This window comes from Tribolium castaneum, chromosome 5, assembly GCF_031307605.1.
Source record: "Tribolium castaneum strain GA2 chromosome 5, icTriCast1.1, whole genome shotgun sequence".
Classification (NCBI taxonomy): domain Eukaryota; kingdom Metazoa; phylum Arthropoda; class Insecta; order Coleoptera; family Tenebrionidae; genus Tribolium; species Tribolium castaneum.
Window position 1 is genome coordinate 14,554,970 of NC_087398.1, and position 22,635 is coordinate 14,577,604.

Sequence of the window (22,635 nt, forward strand, 5' to 3'; positions counted from 1 at the left end):
AATAAAAGATAATATAAACGCAAAGTTATAAAAACACTATTTTAAAACACGCTTTCCATAGCAACGTGTTTTAAATGTTCAAAAAAAAAAATTGAATAACACTCATACGCTTAACGCTAAGTTCTCGGGTGTCTAGGTATGCAACGAGCGTATGCGAGTATGACAGCCTTCGAACTTTAGGCTATTTATTTATAACTATATTGCAAAATACATCAAATATAAAACGAATTGTGATTTTTGGGAAAAAATTACATAGTAATTTTTTTTAATTTTGGTGTCAGGTAGCCATGATTTCTGGAATAGCTTTATTATTAAAAAAGTATACTATAGTGCACTAACTAAACCTAGATGTGTCAAAGCTGCTCATTTTTTAATGAAATGTCGCTAGTTTTAATAGATTTTACACATTCATACAAAACACAATCACAACAATACAGGGTGTATCATAAATACGTGTGTTTATTTTAACACGTATTAAAACTCTTCAAATACAACAACTTTTCTATATAACATTTTGCAAAATTCTTATTTATAATTTTCACTGTTTTCCTCCTTTCTCTTGTGCAAACAAGCCGGTCAGTGTTTAATAATTACTTTGTACTATTCATAGCAACAATTTTCGTTGTTGTTTTAAATTGTCCGTTTCTATCACAACGAAAATAGTTCCACTCTTTTATTTTTTTAGTATGTTATCTTTTTCTAAATTTTAAGTAAATTTGCGATTTTTTATTGAAAAATTAAAAATAGAAAAAATGTTTTATTTGTTGAGCTCTGTTTCCTGTTAAATAAAACACGTATTTCTGATACACCCTGTATACCATCGAAATTTAAATTTTCTGGCTTATTTTTTTCTATTTACTATTAGCCTATTTTTTAACAATAATTGCTATTATAGAAAAAGTTTTATAATAATAGCAAATAAAATAAGGAGGGAAGTCGGAAACGTGTTGATTTTTTAATGAAAATTCGCAAGTTTTTTTTGACTTGCTTTGTTCGTATATTTTTTAAAACTAGTATCACTATTATTCTTTTTATGTACTAATAAAACTAATAAATTAGAGCCATCACCAAAATACGTTCTAACATTACACTTTTCAGTGTACTTGTTTGGTCTAGTTAACTTTTTTCAATAAGGATTAGTATTATCATATCAAAAATAATAAAATCATTGGCCAAGAATCGGTTCTAAAAATTAACATTTCATTTTTCGACTTATTCTGTCGATTTAGTCTATATTTGCTGTTACTTAAAACAAGTTTTTCTTATAATATAATAACAAAGGGGGTATTATTTCACGTAAACTGGACAACTCAAAAAAATGCGACTACCTGAAATTCGATTACAATTGTTCTCTTAAAAGGTGTGAATGTAAATACGTAATGGTTTTTGTTGTGAGCGACTTGTTTAAAAAGTTATTGACTTCTATAAATTGACCAAATATTTAGGATAAAGTTTTTGTAAACTGTTATTATAATTAAACAATATATAACAAAATATTTAAAATGCACAAAATTCACTGTTCTTTTTAACTCTAAAATCAAATTTGAAATTTAAATTTTTTTTTCGTATTGAAAACCGGAAGTGAAGTTTCAAATCCGAATTTTAGTAACTTGGACCGTTTTTTTTGAAAATCATTTTTATTTTAAAAAATAGCTTAAAGCAAATAGGGTTTACACTACAAATTGCAAAATAAGATCTCTATTCGTTTACGAGATATAGTACTTAATGTACTTAAAAGCACCTAATTTCTTGCGTAAACCGGCCGATCGCGTACAAACGTACTGTATCTCCTAAAGGAATAGAGATCCCACTTTGCGACTTATAGTGTGAAATCTAGATATTATAAGCTATTTTTTGAAATAAAAATAAATTTAAAAAAATGGTCAAAGTTACTAAAATTCGGATTTAAAAATTCACTTCTGGTTTTCTACACGAAAAAAATTTCAAATTCCAAATCTGATTTCAGAATCAAAAAGAACGGAAAATTTACTGTATAAAGCACTATTTTAGATATTTTTTTTAGATATATGCATTTTTTAATTGAAATACGAGCAAGGAAAAAAATAAAAACTGACGGACGAAACACAAAAATGACCTCACATATTTATCGTTGAACAATCGTTAAAATTGTGTTAATTTAAAAGACATTAATTCCAGCAGATATTTTTAAATTAAAAGGTGGAACCTGTTGAAAATTTTGAAACCACAAAATCGAAGAATAAGGTAATGCGCAACGACTTCTAATTAATTTATCTTTTGTTTACATATGACAGACGGGACAAAAAATCTTGTGTGTAAAAATAGCTTTAAAAAATATTATTTATGTTCATAAACTTTATAAATCGTTTTGTTGTTATAAACAACATTTTTAGGAACATAGGAAATCTTATATTGATTTGCGCTACTCACTACTGCGGCATTCGAGTATTTAATTTTTAATTTCTATCGTGTTTTCAAATATTTAAATATCATGTGCACCTTGTTTCAACTAATTGCAATTATGTGGGTTTGTAAGCCAGCCTTATGTTTAGAAATCTATTACTTCATCATCTTTAAGGCAACACAATTTCTGTAACTTACAGGAAGCAAAATGTTTATCAATGACAACGAATGTCTTTTTTCTTGACATAAACCATTTTTTTCGGCACCTAATACAAACTTCTTTCTACAAAACGTTTAATTTAATAAAAATACTTAAAAATTTAGCTTATTTAGCTAAAAGTGCGTTCATATTTTTTTCACTAATTAGAGAAAGAAAATGTATATTTTAATTAATCTTTTATTAAATGTTTAATTAACTATGGAATATTATTTTGCTTCAAACACTTCGAACTTGAGGACGTGGCGCCCTCTAACCGCCACTGGCAGCTTTTCCAAGTTATAGAAAAATTTATTTTGGACCATTTCACAAAGTGATGAAAGAGTAATTAATTAGGGATTTTTAGATTGTGGGTTAAGAAGAAACACGAGTTCTGTATAATTTCCTTTATTACAAAAATAGGTACATTAGAAAGATGCTACAGAAAATATTGAAATTGATATTGTCTAAATTAAGTACCATTAGAGTAATTAACAAATTTGCCACGTCACTAGTAATGCTTGTTAATTAGTCAGGCTAAAGGTGAAAAAGTTGGTCCTACTTAACACACTCTACATTAATAAGTACAATAAATTACATTTGTTCACATTTACAATACTTAGCCCATTATTAATTTACATTAATTACACAAAAAGTAAAGCTTTAAATTAATTTAAAAAAGTGAAATAAATAAAACAATCCATGCCATATGGTTACTTCAGCACATTTCAAATCCTCATCGCAATAAATAAATAAAAATAAAAACGTAAAATGTGATGTAAAAAGAGAGTATTTGTGCTTTTTATCACAGTTGTTATTTGTTCCGTTATTTGTCAAAAACAGCTCATTTCATTTACCATTTAATTAAATTAAATTGCACCTATTATGTAGCGGCTTCACTTCCCTTTCTTCATACTAGTGTCAGACTCTTCGGATTTCTTCGGACGCAGAATAAAATTCAAGTTGTAGGCGGGATTCACGGCGTAGTAGACATTAGCATTTGATGGAAGGACCATCTCTGCAAAAAAATATTTCATCTTAACAATTTTTTTTAAATAATGCCACAATTTTTATTAAGTCCAATAAAATGTCTAACTCAACAAATAATAATTGAACAAACGTTCGACGTAGAAAACATAAGATTTTTCAAATATTTCGCTAAAAGGGCCCCTTGTGTTCATAAGATGACAATAAAAAACAATAACGAGAAGCGCCCAAATTTCAGAGATTCTCATTGTAAATACATCAAAAAAGCACCTTCCTCTGTATTTTTGGTACTCGAAAGTTTTTAAGTAATGTAACAGAAATCAATGATCAGCCAAACCTATTTGTGCCCACCTTTGCAGCAAATAGTTACCTAAGATTTTCTTAAAAACAAATTCTATTTTTGTTAATTGGTAATTTTCAATTTTTGGTTCAATTTAACAATATTTTAGCAGTGTTTGCATAATTAGCAGTGATTTTAAAATTTGTAAACTTGATACGTAAGCTCTATAAGTTTAATATTGGATTAAGACAAAAAGTTGCTGGAAAATTAAATGACGTTTTTGTGAGTTGAAAATTTTAACAAAACGGTTTCTTTAACAACTAGTAAATAGTACTATTAATTACTATTATAATTGTTATATCAATTAGTTATCAAAAAATAAAAATTTTTTTGTTACTAAGCTTTTAATTTTTATATCTTTATTCTAATTAAATTTACATCATTCCTTTGGTTCAGTTAGGTAAAATTTTAGTAGTACTTCTATCATTCAACGTAAAACGTTCCTTGTAAAATGTCTTTCGGGTTGCACAACTTTGTTTGCCTTGTTTAAAATGGTAATTTTTGGAAAAGATATTCAATGAGTCCTTGCTCATGTAAATGACTCAAAATTCATTATTTTCGCCAATATCTATAATAATGCTTTTGCATTTCATTTAGAGAAAGCTCCTTGCTTTCGAAGGAAAAAAATCGATTCGGAACTGCTTAAATAGCTTTATTTTGTCCAGAAAAAAATATTTGCTTAGTAGTTTTGATGAAATAAGTTGATATTCGATGATCCCTCGTTTATTATACGAGTAAGCTAAATAATTGGAAATCGCCAAGTCGCCTTATTATGGGTGAAAACTATGAGCTAAGTACTAGTTTTGGCAAAATATATAGTTTTTTTCATGTTACCTCTCTTATAAATGGGCTAAATAGGCCCAAAGCACTTTATTTTGGCTTAAAATAAAGTTTTTTTTGAGTTGGTTTTGATAAGATACGTGAGTTTTTTAGTTAGCTTCAAAATGCCTTTTAAATTATAATACATATTATAACTTTTTCCAAGAAGAACGATTTTTGGACTTACGAGTAGTATTTGTCGAAATATGCAGATTTCCAATGCTTTGGAGCGACTCAAAACGTCTTATTTTGGCCAAAAATAAAGAATTTCTAATTACTTTTGTTAAAATAAATTGAGTTTCGTTGATTTCTCGTCTATAGACAGAACTGAAAATCGTTAATCGCTTTATTTTGGTTGAAAACGATGTTTTTATTATTAGTTGTTAACATATCTTGATTCTATTCATAATTCCTAGCTTATAAACGAGCTAAATCGCTTTGGAATGCTCCAAAGTATCTGATTTCTTTTAATTGAAAATGCCAACATTTGTTTAAAATTAAAAATTAAAAATAGAATTAGAACAGCAGGATGCGGTTCGACCCCTATTATTATTTTTTCAAAAAACAATTCAAATTTTTTTAGAGATAGACCGTACAGACATAAAAAACATCTAACAGCACATATCAGCAGGTAATAAATGATAAAAATTTTAACAATTTTAATTGAGAGGTAAGGGAGTTTTTAACATTTAAGTTCTTTTATAGCACCTGTTCTCCCACTTTTTTGTCTTTCTGTTTATCTTTTTCAGTTAACCGTAAGGTTTCTGGACAAATCTTTTCAAAACAATAAAGCAAAAACTCCTGTGAAATCTTATTCGTGGTCAAAAAAAAGTGACGAGAAATCGACGGAAAAAGAATGGTTTTTGTACTTTCGAAATTTTAATTCAAGAAAAACAAAATAAATCGAGAAATGAGAAATCCGGTTAGGTAGATATTTTTGTTTTCGTGGCAAATTTAAAACCGGAAAATTTGATTTCTTCTCTATGCATGTGATTTTTTCAAAGTTTCTCGACAATTCCTTATAATTAAAATTAATTAATTAAGTACAAAAATGTCGCCAACCCCAAAAAATAATTACTTATGTAAACATCAAAAATCTATTCGAAAATTCATTTAGACTAAATTTTATACAAATTTTTTTGCTCAAAAACATCATTTAAGCATTGTTGTTTTAGTTAGAATAACACTAAATCATAAAAAATCATAAAATTCCTATTAATATTTTCATATTTTTTATTTTAATTGTAAGGAAGGGTAGAAAAATTATGAAAAAAATCACATACATAGAGAAAAACATTAAACGCTGGTGCGACTCACTACGTATTTGTATACAAGGTCCCTCTAATAAGTATGGATACAGCGAAATATTTTTTTATTAAAATGTGTTCTTTTTAGTTAATTGTGATATTTCAACAATTATTTTTAACATTCACTTATTTCTTGATCAAAGTTCAGGCTACAAAGAGCTAATAAATCTTCTTATAAAGAAAACATTTCCAAAGCTAACAAAATTTTATTAGTTCGAAGGAACAAATTTTTTCTAAAATAAGATATTTTTAATTTTTCTGTAATAAGGTAAGCAAGTGTTTCATCACAGAACCTTAAATAATAAATTTGACGCTTACAATTACTTTACATTTTACATTGTAAAAAATCAAGTTTGCCTTCTATCCCTAGAACAAATGAAGACAGAAATTTGGTAAACATGTGAGACGATAGAATTTAAATACTTTAAAGCATACACGGTGTTTATGGTCTAGAAGTCAATTTCAATTAGTTTTCATGATATAGTGTAGCTGTATATCCATCATTTTTAGCGACCCTGTATTTATTGTGTAGATACAAAATCTGGTTTGTTTTAATTTTTCTATTTGCTGGTTTGGACTCACCACTTACATTTCATAACTTTTACAGTCGTCACATCATAACAAAATTTTGAAAATTTGTAAATCAATTGCTACTTATTATTATTATTTCAAAAAACTAATTATGAAATCTTGAGTACTTGCACATGTTTATTTGTTTAATGTTACCGATTGATTCGTCAGAAACGTTACGATTTGTATATTTTTTAAAAAGGACTTTAAAGAAGGATTATTTAGTTATCTACAAAATGTGCTCGAGGTGAAATCGCAGCGTATTTCCCTTTGAAACGTGGTGTGGTTGAAAACATTTCAAGGGCTAAAAATGGTAAATAATTAAAAAATATTAATGTCACACCAAAGAATACTTTGAAATGAATTACAATTTCGTAATCTAGTTCTACTGGGTCACTTTTATGCTTTTTAAATAAGTACATGAGATAAAAATGTTCTTTTGACTTTTCAGATATTATTAAAATTAACAGAGAGTTAGGGCGGTTAAAAGTAAAGGTATAATATTAATAGATAAGTGACATTAATTATTTTTTAATTATTTACGAATTACGATTTTTAGCTCTCGAAATGTTATCAAAGGCGATGAACACGCTTCAGAGGGAAATACGGTTCGGTTTCACCTCAGGCGCATTTTGCAGTAATTTTAAATTGCAACAACTTGGTGAGTCTTACAGATAACGAAATGATTCTTGCACTAAAAATTTATTTCAAGTATTAGCTTTATTTCGTCTCGATTATGTGGAAGTCTATCTTTTAAATTAAAAAACTTTCTCGCATCTCGAAAATTTCACTACACAATTATGCAACGTTACAAGAAAATGTAATTTTTTTGGTTTTCCTTTATCAAAACTCAACCTTGTTAAACTACGTATAAATCTGCATTTATTGAAAATTTGTTTGCAAAAAAAACGGAGTTTCTATCTTTATCCAGAAGGAAGATATGAGCATGTAAACGCAAAATGTGTCCAATTTTAGGTGTTTGCAAATTTTTAGCTAAAACGTCTTTTCAGCCCCTTCGCGAGGGTTGAAACAAAAAATTCTTTGTCTAAACATTTTTTAATACTCTTTCCTAACTTATATCAACAATACAAGCTGTTCCACAACATTTCGATTTAAAGGTTTATCTGACTGCAAGCGCGCGCCCATGCACTAACCTTCGCCCATAAAATTTCCTCACACTGATCATAACCCTTTGAAATTTATTATTTTGCAAAAAAATTCAAGAACACACAATTACTTTGTACTTAATACAATGGAGCAGACGTTAATCAATGATTAATTATTTGATACAAACCTTTATCGGGCAAAACTTGCGCTAGCGTATATCTATCAGGATTCCCTTCCAACCCCAACTTGTACATCGCATTCCTGATAACCTGCGGCGTCCTCTCATTATTACTCAACATAATACTCTTATACAAGACAATCCCATCAGTCTCCACACTATCCGTTTCATAAGTAACTTTAATAATATAAAAATCTGGACTACTCTTCTGCGAATGACTCGGACTCAACGTCCCCGTATTGTTCCCCACGTACGGAACTTGCAATTTATTACTCGCACCACCAGAATGCGAACTATTCAACGAAACGTCCAACGACGGAAGCGACGAATTACTACTCGAATTCGACATTTGCGACGGACTCAGTTTACGATCGATGCTATTATGCGGCGAACTGGGCATACTATCAATATCGCAATAAAACTGCGAACTGTTGCTACTCGAAGTGCTCGCAATCGAGTCGTTTTTCTGATGCCCTGACGCTTTTTTCTTCAATTTTGAGCCGTTATTCCCCGGCTCGATTTGACAACTAAGCTGGTACGCCTCTCTATCGTCCAACACCAAAATCGAATCGAACCAACGGTCAAAAGCCGGATCTGCATCGAAACGGTACGCGTTGGCAGCCCCTTGGAGCAACTTAATCTGAGCCAAAACCTCAAACTCTTTGCGCCTTTTATCAAAGTTGATTAAACCATCGCCAATAACGTCGGGAATCGCTGTGTCAATCATGGTCAAGTCGGTCAAAAACGTCCCCAAATAGGGAATCGTCCCGAAGGAGATATTCGCCGTGTGGTGGTTCTGTTTCTGGAAGATTTTCTGGAGCTGTTTGTCGTTTTCGCCGACTGTGTCGGCATATTTGGCTGTGCCTTCGCGCATCAGCAATTCCCGTTGTGTCCACTGGTTGTTGTCCTCGCTGAAGATTTTGGCGAGTTCGTCGAAGAGTTCGATTTTTTCCTTAGGTATGGACTGCCAAGTGCGGTGTAATCGATAGATTGGGTTGCTCTGTAAGCCCGAAATGATGGCTTTTAGACTTGAGAAGTTTTTTATGAGGCGCAGTTCTTGTGCTATGTCTATCCAGCATGTGATTATTTGTGCCCTGTCTATGGGTCTGAGACCGGGTTCGACTAGAATTGACGAAATGACGCGGAATGAAACGGCGTTGAATTGGTTGACGGTGGCTAAGACGGTGGCCGCCTCATGGGAGCGGCTTTTGTCGCGACGGGACCATACGGCGCCTAGGCATTGGTGAGGGACGAGTTTCTTGAAAAGGTCCTGGAAAAAAATTATAACAATGAAAAAAAGTTGGAGTAAAGAAAGTGTTACAGTGATGAAGTTTGTGGGAATTTTAATGCTCTGAATATAAAGTAGCATCGTATTGTATGTAAAATACATATCTCCTCGATTTTCAAATGTTTTCCAACGTGTAAGAGATATCGTAAGCGGGGTTTAGATGTGTTTTTCGGTTTAAAAATTATGTGACTAATGGTGCTTTTCTCTAACTTCTGTTACTATCTTATTGCTCTATTACTGTAAAAATTACAGCTGTTATTTAAATTCCTATTCCGTAGACTCTGTTACCCTCTGTTAGTAAAATTGCTACAGTAACATTGTCTGTTAAATAACAGCGGCAAAAATCTCTCCATAAAATAACAGTGACAGTGATAGATCGTGAATTTTTACGATGTTTCACCAAATTAACAAGAAATTGCATTAAAAATGTAATAAGTGGATAAACTAGAAGCTTAGAATCACGCAAACAATTCGACCTTTGGTTTTTGAAGTATAGGAAACGAAGAAAGGGGATAAGATTGGTCTTAGAAAAAAATCAACTGGTATAATTATCCATAATGTTGCAAAGGTAATCTTTGGCAATCCTAAGTGGCAATGAACGCAACTTAAAATTCGTCAGGAACCAAAATTTGTATAAATAAAAAAATTAACACTGTGTACTCATTTTGGAAACAAATTTTTAATTTGTATTATTTATTTCAAATTAAATTTCTTGTCTTTCAATAGTTATTTCGTTTCTTCCAAATTCTGTTTCACCTTTTGTACAGCACAGAATAAAATAATTTGATTTCAATTTGATTACCTAATCCGACACGAGATCCGACAGAAATTATCTCAAAACAAAAAATGTGATTTTTTTCAATAAATAAGGATATTCTTTGCCTTGATCTGCACTCGTCTTCTGCATTCACTTGTTTTTAACATTTTAGTGAAACTTTTTGCGATACCAAATTCGAAATGATTATTTTATTAAAACTTGACATTTTCGAATAAAATATTTGAATCAAGTAGTAAGCCATACATCAAAATCGACTGCCATTATCTCTAAAATTACATTTTCGAACCAATGGGAACTCTGTTACCCTTATTTTAACAGAGAGAGAGTTAGAAAATCGCAGATTAGGCAGCTCTATAAGGCGGTGTCATGTCATAACAGAGCACTGATGCTAACATTCTATAAACGTAACAGTATAACAGAGATAGAGAATACCACCACTTATACAGAGTTAAAGAAATCGCGATAAAGCACAAAAAAATTGTTTTAAAACGAAAAACCGCAACATTTTTTTAATCAATGGAAGCTAGAGACCAAGAAGAACAAATTACAGCCTTTTTTTAAGATTTTGAAACAGGGTGTCCCAGCGAGTTGAAAAAGTGCTGAAGTTTGTTGCATTATTGTACGTAGTTATTACTACTGATAATTTTGATCTTAATTTGTATTGGTCGATTGTGCTTAGTTTTTGAAATAATCATTTGATTTTTTTTTTCACGAAAACCCGCTTTTTTATTTATTATACAAAAACTAGGAAACTAGAAAAGTAGAACTTTTACCAAGTTAAAACCTAAATCTGCACCAATTGTTTAGTACATTGCAATTAGGAACATAAAAAAAATAAGAAAATGTTTAAAAGTTGAATAACTTAAAAAAGGTAAACATGTAGAACCTCCTATACAGTAAACCTTTCTTAATGGACACTTCCGAATAACGGACACCTCTTCACAACGGACTTTTTTGTAGAAACGTAACCAAACCTAAAATTTACACCTCCCATTAGTGGACACACTCTTCACAACGGACAATTAAAAATTCACCATCGGTGTCCGTTGTTGAGAATTTATACTGTATTTTGTTTTTGCTTCTTAAAGATTATTAAATTGTTTATCGAAAAACAAAAAGTCCCCAATGCGTAAAATTAATAACTAAAAGCTTTTGGAAAATATCATGGCCTACTATGATTCCTATTTAAAAAAAATACAACTTTGTTATTATAGGTAAACGAAAGGTTAAAAAAAATCGCTGATAACATTATTAAATTCTATTAAAAAAGTGCGTCTATACTGTCTTTGTTTCAAATGTGTATCTTTTATAATAAGGAAGGTATGAATTTTTTAAGATTTTGTTAAAATGTCAGCTTTTGTTTATAAGTCGAAAACAAAAAACGATAGCGAGAAGCGGTTTTGACCAAAATTATTTTCTCAAAAAACGGAGCCGAGAATGTGCCACTTGTTTTTCTCTAAACCTCTTAGTTTCGGAGATCCCCTAATCTGACATCCAAATGCAGCACTCTGTACACTTGAAAATAATTTTGGATAAGTCAGAGAGTTAGTATACCTTCGGTTTTTGTAAAAAAAGATTACTGATTATAATATTTACAGATCAATAACAGACTTTTTCAAATCGCTTAGACCCCTGTATAATTTTGTAGAATTTTTAAATACCTATTTTAAGTTTGTTTGCACATTAATTAACCTTTAGAAACCACGTTGTATGTTGTATGTATTGAATTTTATATTTTTGTTGTTTTTTGTTGAAGACGAAAATAGTGTTGAATTTTTATTAAAGTGATTCACTAAAATGTGAATCGAAAAAAATTACAATGAGAGAACATAAAAAAATAAAACTAAGAAATCTGTAAAGTGAAAACGACACATAAATCACTGAAGAATTAAGAAAACTTCACGAAACACCAGTATCTCGTATGTGAAAAAACTAAAATAAAAAAATGTAACTCTGACCATAAATCAAAAAACAATATACATAAAATTAAAAATTTCGCCTTAATTTCAGTTTTACCAAGATTTCAAATGTTTTAATTTTCTAGTTTTTTATTTATTTTAAACTTCTTATTATGTTTCAGTTACAATTCTGGTACCTGTACTTTTTTTGTTTTTAGCTTTGCTGTTTCTTCAGATTTTATTCGAGCGTTTAACTTCTTCGATTTATTTTTGAACTTTCAATTTCGATTTTTTGACTCAAGTTTCACTTTTTCAGAGTTTTAAGTATTTTAGATTTTTGATTGTTTGATGTTATCAATTTCCTTCAATTTAGTTTTAGATATTTCAAAATTTTTGTTATATCTAGTGTATATCTTGTAAATTACTGCACGATTTCCGCATCCTGGTTAATTTTTGGATTTTATAGTTATACAGATCACAGATTGCAGGAAACGAAACTACAACAATGTTGTCATTGTTATAACTTATAAGCTTTATGTAATGAAAGACGTTTTAAGTGCAATAAATTAAAATAGAAGTGAACGACACCTTAAATTCTTACATTGTTACATTCACTACAAATTGCAAATGTTAAAATTTTCAGTAACATAAGGGTTGTAAGTCGAAATCAAAATCAAATTTTCAAGTATGATTTCGGCTTGATAGCCTCACTTTTTTGACTTTTTTGTTTTGTTTTTTTGTTTAGAATAAATTTCGGGCTTAAACGTTTGAGTATATTGTTTAAAATTTTAAAGGTATTCACATTTTTTCGTAAAATTTCCAGAATATTTATTTCTTACAATTCTCGAATATTCAATGAATGTTTTTTTAGTCAAGTACGTTTAGGTTTCTCCAAAGCGTATATACAATAATTTCAATAATAATTTCCTGATAAAAATTACAGAACAGGTTTTTTTATGACTTTGCTTTTCATCCTTCGACTTCTTTTTTCACCCTCCAAATTTCAAAAATTGTTAGTACTTCCGACTTTGTCCCTGTTTTGTTTTTGTCTTTAAATTTTCTAAGGCGATGTTTGCAGACGAATAATGTTTTCAAAATAAGTCAAAAACTAAAACTGACAAAGTGACTTATTAAAATTACTACGAATAAATTTGCTAATAGGAAAATAATAAAAATAAATCTCATGTTCTACTGCCTTATAAAGAGAGGTGACAAAGACGCCACATACCTGAGGATGGCCCAGTCTTAACCATTTACATCTCTTGAAAAAAGAAAATAAAGTAGCTACATAACTTTGGAAATAATTATTGGTTCATAAAAAACAATTGTTTCAAACTTTGAGATTCAATAATAATATTTTTTAGACTTAACAAGTACAAATTTACATTTTAAAAGTATTAAAAGACAAAAATAAATAGGAAATATCAAAGTTATTCTTCCATTAAAAATTAATTCGCATAAATTACCATACTTGCATCTTGTATCAAAATGTATAGTTTTAATTGTAAAACATCGTCTTTAAAATTCGAATTAAATCACAACATCTCAATTACCATCAAAAACGTAACCTTTTTGTGTCAATCACCCTGTAAACGATGAATAATGTATTACAAAAAAAAGATATACCAGAAATAGATATATTTTTCAACAAACCGCTGATCAACGTCTCAAAATTTTTGTTTAGAATTTAAACTCAAACTTCCAAACAAACTTCTATCAACACTTCATCTATTAAAATTGTGAAAAAACAACAATTCTTGCTGACTCACCACATCCATCCTCGTAAGCTGTTCGGCAAAATGTCGCACCGGTACATCCGGAAGTTTATAGACTTTCCATCCGGCTGCTGCCGCCGCCGCCCTCAAAGCAAACGCTGGGGGTGGCACCAGCAAAGGATCGGCTTGAGCTTCCCTGCTATACCTCTCCAACCTGTGTTGCACTTTGGCGTGTAATTCAGTCGCAGGAAGAAACTCCTCGCAGAAATGAAGCAAATGGTTAAGTGCGGTATAATTCGGAGGATCCTTGAAATCCTCCGGGTAACTATCCAACCAGACGTGCAGCGCCGAAACGAGAGTCCTTCAAATAAAACATTGTAAACATGGGCCCATTTTTTTCCTTTATAAACAAGAACTAATTCTTATACGAATTTAATTTTTTGATTTCCTTTTTGCTAAACCAGTGGCTCTTAGCTTCTTGGACCTTTAATAGCAAGTTACAATGTTTCGATTTTATTTGAATTTTATATTTTTTATTATTATTAAAAAGTTCAATTAGATTAATGTTTGTTGTGTCGTTCTTGCAATTTTCTAAATCGATTCAAAAAAATCTCTCAGAAAAAGCAAACTTAAAATCTCAGTTTCCGGCATTAATTTCACAGAATAACAACAACAATCATATGTAAAATAAGGTTAGAATGAAAAACAGCCCAAAATCACAAATTTCAAACCTTATTTCTGCATAAAATACGTAATAATTATTTCATACTTCGAAAAATATAAATTTAACGCGACAAAAGTCTTCAATAAGAAAAATTTTTAAGTAACAAATTGGCATATTATTTTTCAATATATTCTGGCACTCACTCACAAGAAAAATTCAACTATTAAAAATTAGATTGTCAAAACGAAACAAAATATTAAAAAAAATAAAACGATTCCCCGTTTACTTTCCTTCAGTTTTTATACTGAACAAAAAAAGCAGAGACAGCGTTTTCTAACATTTATTAAACAAAATATGAAGAATAATTTTTAAAGTAGTCAAATTACACGAAGCAAGCCACAATAACTTATTTCAAAGCATAATGTCGCCTAAATTAAACGATTTTTTTTAAGAATGATTTTCGATACAATATAAGTTTTTTGTAGTTTTTTTTAATGACAAAAATTAATTCAGCAATTGTTTAATTTAAATAAAAATGATTCTCATTGAAAAATATTAGTTAAATTGAACAAAATAAACTGAAAAATTACCTGCAGAAAACATTTTTGCACCTTTTTTATTTTATGTATTAGCTGTTTCAAAACTACAGAAATTTTTTGAAGTGCATGAGCAATTTACAACAACTAACTTTTAGAGAAAATGAGACGTTGGCATTTCTACAGTTTTGAAACAGGTAATTTGCATAAACTGAACAATTAATTTTTTAATAAAGAAATCAATTATGAAGTGTTTCCAAAAAAATACAAAATATTTACAGTTGTGATTTTCTATTCTATATCGACAGAAATAATTTAAAAGACAAGTTTTTTAAAAAAAGATTAATTCTTTAAAAAGCTAAATGTGAAGCATTAATTAGGTTCTATTTTTTTTACGTAAAAAAAGAGTATTATTGAAAAATGAGTTAAATTGAATAAGATAAGGTAAAAAAATAAATAATTTTTGTAACATTTTACATCGATTAAATAAATGGAAGTTTTTATTACAAAATCTTGTCATTGCCGACAATTAGTTAACAAAATATATAGAAAATTCTTCACACAAGACAGACTGAACGAAACAATCCACTTTAAAGTTACATTGTTGAATAAACTAAACTATTTTCTTAATACGAATTTCCTAATTTCTTTTTATAATATTTTCATACCATTGTTTATTGATTTTCTATCTGCGCTACATGAAAAATTATACAGCCTGTTTATAAAAAAGTGTAGAATTGAATTTATCGCATTTAATTATTTTATTTCTATGAAATTCTGAAAAATACCAATTTTTATCTACTTAGGCCACAAATAAAAACAAATTTTTCATATACTAACATTGTTTATTTTTTCTTGAAAGAAGCGGCAAACTTTTAATACCTACAACAATCCTACACTCTGTTATAAACAGTCCGTACTATCTTGCAAATGGTTCTTAAGCCCCCAATCCCCAATAATTAAAAGTTGTTTAATTTTTTTCACTAAAAAAAGCTTTAAAAGCTCATTAAAATTTGCTAGATATTGGTTTTGTTGTGCTTGCGATTTTCTGGAACGTAGTTTCACAAGAAAAATCTGCCAATTTTGCAATCTCCGGCACCAACAACACAGCAACTATAGGAAAATCATAAATTGGAACAAAACAACCCAAAACAACTCATATCAAATCTTTTCTATTTCTATACAAAAATTAGGCAATTATTTCCTTAAAGAGTTAAATTCTAGTTTAAAAATAAATTTAGTTAAACTAAAGTACTGTACAGTACAATTGGCGAGAAATACAAAATTGAAACTTGTTTTTGAAATTTATTGTCTCAGTAAAAAAATTACTTCAATAAGGCTACCTAACATACGATCTAATTTGCAATATCTAACATCTATTCAACACAGTAAGGCCGATTATTAAAAATCTAGATGAAAAAGCATCAATTTTACTGTAATTTAAACCTTTTTTTTAATAAGAACCATTCTTAAAAAACAAATACTAAAATCAGAACAAACTTTCAGCATCGATTGTAATAATAATTTTTTTTATTAGAAAATCTGGCGATTTAAAGCATTCCTCCAACAAAACAATCCATTTAAAAAAAGCAGATTGAATGAAACAAGCCAAATCATCTCATTTCAAAGCATCTTGTTCGATTAATTGAACTTTTTTAATGAGAAATTTAATTTTGATAAAAATATAATTTTATCGTCTAGACAAGTATGGTGTTTTTTTACGTTTTTTTTTTTCATTATAAAATTTTTTGAGTTTTGAGGCGTAGAATATTCAGAACCCACTTTTACAACTTTCTGCATCAATTGAAGACGAATTTTTATCAGAACAATTGGCGATTTATGGCATTCATCCAACAAAACATTAACAACTAAAAAACAGCAGATTGAATAAAATAAGACAAAGTATTCATTTCAAAAAATATTGTTGAATTAATTAAACTTTTTTTTCAAAATTTGCAAATTTACGAAAATTAAGAATCTTGTAAATAAGACAAATTTTTATTTAACAAATCAAAAGATAATCGACAGAAAAAAGACAGCAATAATTATTGTTAAAAAAGGTAGATTTATGTAACATGTAACATAAATTAAACCTTTTTTAAGAGATTAATTTTTGTTTAAAACCTAATATTATCCTATTCAGTGATTTATAACGATTTATAATAAAATTCTCTTAGAATTTATAATAAAAAACCTTCTTTGCTACTTCTGTTTCTAACTCAACAAAATAAAAACAATTCAAATATAACAGACCTTTTGAACCAATTAATCCAAATCTCTAGTAGTTAAGAACCACTTTTATCTGTTTTATTTTATTATTAATAACAATTAGTAGCTTGAATTTCGTGAAAATATTAAAAACTGCGAGAACAAAAAGAAGAAAAAATTGCTTACTTCCGGTGCTGCTCATGCTGATCTATTTTCCCGTTGGGTGGCGCATCTAAAAGCTCCTCGTAGCGCTGAAGCAACAGTCGGAGAACTTCACGTGGCGTAGAAAAGCTCCGATAGGTGGCCAAAAACACATTAATATATGTGGTTTCAAGCTCACCATCGTCCGTTGAAAGAGCTTCGACGAGCTTTTTCAAAGTGCCAGCTTTGACGAAACGGACACGGACCGTCTCCCATTCCAAATGGGAGATTTCGTCATCTGAATCCTGAAATGTGAATCCAATCAGTGCCAAGAGAAAATGGAAACGGACGTGAACTTTGGAGAGAATTCATTACAATTCGAGCGAGTGTGACATTTAGTCGAATTGATCCAATAATTCTGCGAAAATGTCAAATGGAATTTTATTTTTTGCATCAGATGAAGCGCACGAATTCACTTACACGTCTCAACTGGGATTTAATTACACGATCGTCACGATTTATTAATTAATTAAAACACTCGCACCTCTCGCATAACTCTCATTCATGGAATATTAACGCGGGAAGTGCTCTCTATTGATTTATTCGCTGTTTTGCACCACACGGGATGTTTCGGCACGTCGGCATTTTGCATATTTAAAATTCCATTAAAAAGGGTAATTCTATGCACAAACGATCACTTTTAATTCTCAGTGACAATGCTTTAAAAAAAACTTTTGACGCAATAATTACCACAATTATTATCTAAGCCCCTGCATCACCTAAAATTACTCTCTAGAAAACAGAGTATTTCAGTAATGAGTTACCTATACAGATGTTTATTTTTAATGAAACACGGCATTATTTCTTGCACTTTTGGAACTAGCTTCATTAATACTTCGCCCTAGACGTTTAATTGTCAATTCCGAAATATATTTTTAAAGAAAACAAAGTCCTTTTAAAAATATGTATTACACAAAAACTAGAATATGTGCAGTTTTCAGCATTTTAAGAAAAACCTTCAAATTTAAAGCTGTACTAATAATTGTAGGTATAGCTCATTTCAATTAAAAATAAAATAAAAAATTAAAAAGATTGGTAAAAGTGAGAGCTTGCAAAAATTAAAATGGACAACCTATTTTTTGTTATAGCCTCTCAGAGATTATAAAATTGTCTTTAAACAAACAAAACGTTTCACATGTCTAAAGTTAATAAATAAAACATAAATTTGAGTAAATGTAGTCATAAAATTGAAGAAGTCCGGACAATTTTAGAATTATATGTACATAGGTATTTATTTCAAGTTGACGTTTAAGGTTACACTTGCCCCTTATCATGACTTAAAAGATTGTTAAAATTATTAATTATACAAAACAGTTGACAAAACGAGATTTTATCCAATAATCCTAATAATTAATGTGAGAGGATTTGCTATAGAAAAATGTTTGTTCTTTAATTCCGCATCGAATGATAGATATAATTAATAGGGGTTGCCATTTAAAATAAGAAAAATAAAGAACTCTAAAGTTTGACAATAAATTGTGTACACCCTGTAGTAATCTAAATCACTTTGTATTTTTTTATTAATTTTTAAAACTAAAAGAGCTAATGCTTGTATTTTTTATTAATTTTTAAAACTAAATGAACGGAACCGATTTTATTGGATTCGATTTAAGTTTTTTTAGGAATATGAAAATACAGCTAAATGAGCATCCTTATAGGCTCAAAAAAATAATAGCATGCCACTTAAAAAATATTATTACGACGTCACATTTTTTTGAAAGCAGTCTAGTATAATCAAAAATATTTTGGTGAAATGCGTTCTAGAGTATAAATAACGTCTACAAAGTAATAAAAGTCCAACTTTAGTAAAAAAGTCTTCTCTAATATAGAGAAATACTCTCCATATTATACCGGGTTCGTCAAGTTTTACACTCAGGCACTTTTCACCTCATTGTAATTTATCTAAAATTCCAAAAAAAATCGTATGTGATTTTATTGTATAGAAGAACGATTTGACCGATTTTTAAAATGATTACTTGTATGGTGTGTTTTTTCACTTTCGCTTAGTTAACTATAGTCTAATGTTAACGATCTTTGGTCCATAGGTGTATTTTAAGGTAGTGTATCGAAGTGCCTAATTAAATTTTTGAGAAAATGTGTCGTTGATTTTTAATTTCTGTTTTAAAATTGGGGCAGCTTTTTTCCCATGAATTTTGGTAAAATTGTAAATCACTTCCACAAAAGGTCTCCATCAGGGTGGTGGTTTTCAAAAATTTATTACATTTGTTGTAAAATTGGCACGCGATCATTGTTGGGTTTGAAGGTTGAGGCAGCTGGTAAGAATTTTTCAGGCCCGGATTACCATTTATTTTATCTGTTTACTGTAAATGGAATGTTAATCTTTAAATCTTACGGCAAGAGTTCATGCGAATTGTAAACGAAGAATTCGTTTGTGCTTAGACCAAAATAGTCATCAATTTGAACTTCTAATGTAATTTTTTAATAAAAACATTTTTAACACATTAGTGTGCTTATTACGGTCCTGGCTTTAAAACCGCCCGATGGGACCGTGCCGCTAGTTTTCCGATGAATAATATCAAAATGGCTTTTAATCCAATTCTAACGATTTTTTTCAAGTCAAATTTTTGCAGAATAATTTTATTTCGTATTTCCGATCCATTGATGTAAAAAACAGCTGATATGATTTTTTGGTCAAATGTTTTTTTTCTTTTTTATTGGACAAATGAATCAATAGAAAAAAAATTTTTTTTCTAGCGAGATTGGATATCAGTCCAGTGAAATATATTTATTTCATATTTTGTGTCTCTCTTCTAAGAGGTGTAAAGTGCCTGAGTGTAAAACTTGACGAAACCGGTACAAAAACTAAGAAATGAACAAACTATAGAACTGAAAAGTTAAAAAAGTAATAATCTGAAAAAATTACATCCAAGACACTGAAATATTTATAAAAACTTGGGAACACTGAAAAACTAGGAAACTAGAAGAAATTAAAGCAAGAAACTAAGGGAACTGCAATGAAAAACTATGTGACTCTAAAAGGTGGAGAAATCAATAAATAAAGAACTGACTTTCTAAAAGGTAAAAAAAGTTCAAATATTGAGAAACAAAACGATATTGAGAGCCCTAAATACTAAGAAATTAAAAAATTGTCAAATTGAAACAATGTTAAATTAATACAACTGAAAGATAAACTGAAAACCAGTTAACAGAACGTTTTAAGGCTGGTTTACAGAAAGCGAAATTAAGATTTAATTTTGAATTAAACTAATTCGAATTAAGTTACCATCTAATAAAATGCACTGACAAATGTCAATTAAAAAGTTCTGTAAACAGGCTCTTAATCACAATTAAATTTTAATTTGCGATTAACTTGACGTTTGTCAATGCACAATAAATGGCAACTTAATTAGAATTAGGTCAATTCAGAATTAAATTTAAATTTTAAAATGTAGCTTTCTGTAAAGCGCCAATTAGTGAATGAAAAATTAAAAAACTACACAAGTGATATGCATAAAAATTAATAAACTGCAAAAATGCCATTAGCTAAGACACTAAAAAGTTGAAATATTAAAAAACTGAAGGACTGGAAGATTGAAACACTGAGAAAGTGAGAGAATGAGAAGATTGTAATTAAGAACGTAAAAAAATGAAGAAATTTTTGGCTACTTAAATAAACGCTCATCAAAATTATACTTATTTTTATTGATAAACGGCAGATAAAAACACATGTTTTCATTATAATTTTGATGTGTTTATTTGTAATTGTAATCATTGTTAAGGTAATAATATAACCAACAACGTAATTAATTTAATAATTACAGAGTAAGAACCCAATTAAAACTGTTATTTTATTATCTACGTACGGTCCGAAAAGTCATAAAAGCAAAACCAGTAACCCTTTTCCATATAAATATAAAAAAGAGAGAACGTTTATTTCCTAACAAAATCAACCAAGTCCAAATTAAAAAAAAAAACAAAAAAAAAGAATGGACTCATTGTTTCTGTGCTTGTCTGCTAATCAAAATTATAATTCCGTGGTTTCTGAGAAAAAGGGAATAAGTTTATTTTTGCATTGTGCAAATGGGACTTCTTTTATTTCTTAGACGACTGTTAGGGGTGAAAATGTGGTACATTTTATACCTAAATGACTACTAAGTTTTATATTTAACAGAAAATAATTACCATTTCTATGATAGCATACCCAGTTACAGCACCAACTTGTACTTAAAGCAATGCTCCCGAAAAATGCAAATTTACACTTATCCCCCTTTTCCCGAAACCATGAAATTATATGTACTAGCTGTTTCAAAACTATAAAAGCGACAACGCATTTTACCGAATTATTTTTTTAAACAAGTGGTTTTTTAAATAAAATAAAAATTATAAGCTTTTAAAATAGTTATTAATGCTTACATTTCTCATCAAAAGTATAAATTGTTTTCTTGAAGTGCATGAGTAAGTTATAACAGCTAATTTTGAAAGAAAACGCGACGTTGGCGTTTTTACAGTTTTGAAACAGATAATAGGTATTTATAAGATAAACACAAATTTTAACTGTGAATTGTAGCAACATTACTATGGAGATTGAATGATCAGCTTAAATATTAAAATTGAAGTTATTTTACTATAAAACATTTCGAATAAAAGCTGAAAATTTCAATTTTCAACTACTGAAATCAGTGATGTAATGTAATAAATAATGAGTTAATGAGTACAACAGAAGAAATACTTAATTGTTGATATTTTTAGAAGTACAATTTAAAAGACTTCAACTTCAATTTTTAAGAGGCTGCTTCATTTTTTATCTTCTTGATTGCAACTCTTAAAAAAATGTTTTTTTGTAAAAAAAATCAAACCAACCGAAAAACTTAGCAAAATCGAACAAAATTAGCTAAAAACAATTTTAAATGCTACATTTAAATAATGCAAAACTATACAGCGTGTACACAAAATACCATATAAGCTCTCTGGTGGTAAGTTGTAGAAAACGTTTCAGGAACCCTCAAAAAATGTAATAAACAAGCCATTGTCATTTTTAACAAATTTATACTTGAGTGTTTTCGCAATACCTCTATTTTAATTTAAGTAGAGTAGTTATAGTTGTAACTATGATTTTTTTACTTTTTTGCCAGATATTTTTTTTAGCTTTCTAAAACTTTTAAAACTTAGTGTTGATGACTATTAGAAATAATTCGGTTTTGTTGATGTAAAAGAGTAGTGGTTTCTTTCTTGGTTATATCACTGATTAAATATATTTTAAGAAAATAAAAGATTACATCTTATTTTTACTTGTTTAGGTACTGCTAAGAATAATTGAGACATTATTTTTAATTATTCTAGAGTTTGGTGGACGGTGTACGTACTATATATTGTGTACTGAAGAACTTATGTGCCATTTTTTTACACCCTGTATAATGTATCATAAAAAAACATGAGTTCGTATTGCAGCTCATTTCTAAAATACCATTTAATTTTAAAAAGAATTTTTGATAAATTTTGT

General features: G+C 29.2%; 1 protein-coding gene across 7 annotated transcripts in view; it reads right to left on the minus strand.

Moving 5' to 3' along the window:
• Nucleotides 1-2,970: 2,970 nt before the first annotated feature.
• Rgl (Ral guanine nucleotide dissociation stimulator-like) overlaps nt 2,971-22,635 on the minus strand; it is a 40,907-nt gene continuing 21,242 nt past the window's right edge. For all 7 annotated transcript variants that reach the window (XM_008192991.3, XM_008192992.3, XM_015978248.2 and 4 more), the window contains exons 3-6: nt 17,160-17,419; nt 13,620-13,926; nt 7,896-9,156; nt 2,971-3,596 (exon numbers count right to left, since the gene is read on the minus strand). In XM_008192991.3, coding sequence (XP_008191213.1) covers nt 3,475-3,596; nt 7,896-9,156; nt 13,620-13,926; nt 17,160-17,419 — 1,950 coding nt within the window. In that variant the 3' untranslated portion in view covers nt 2,971-3,474. The remainder of the gene's footprint in view (nt 3,597-7,895; nt 9,157-13,619; nt 13,927-17,159; nt 17,420-22,635) is intronic.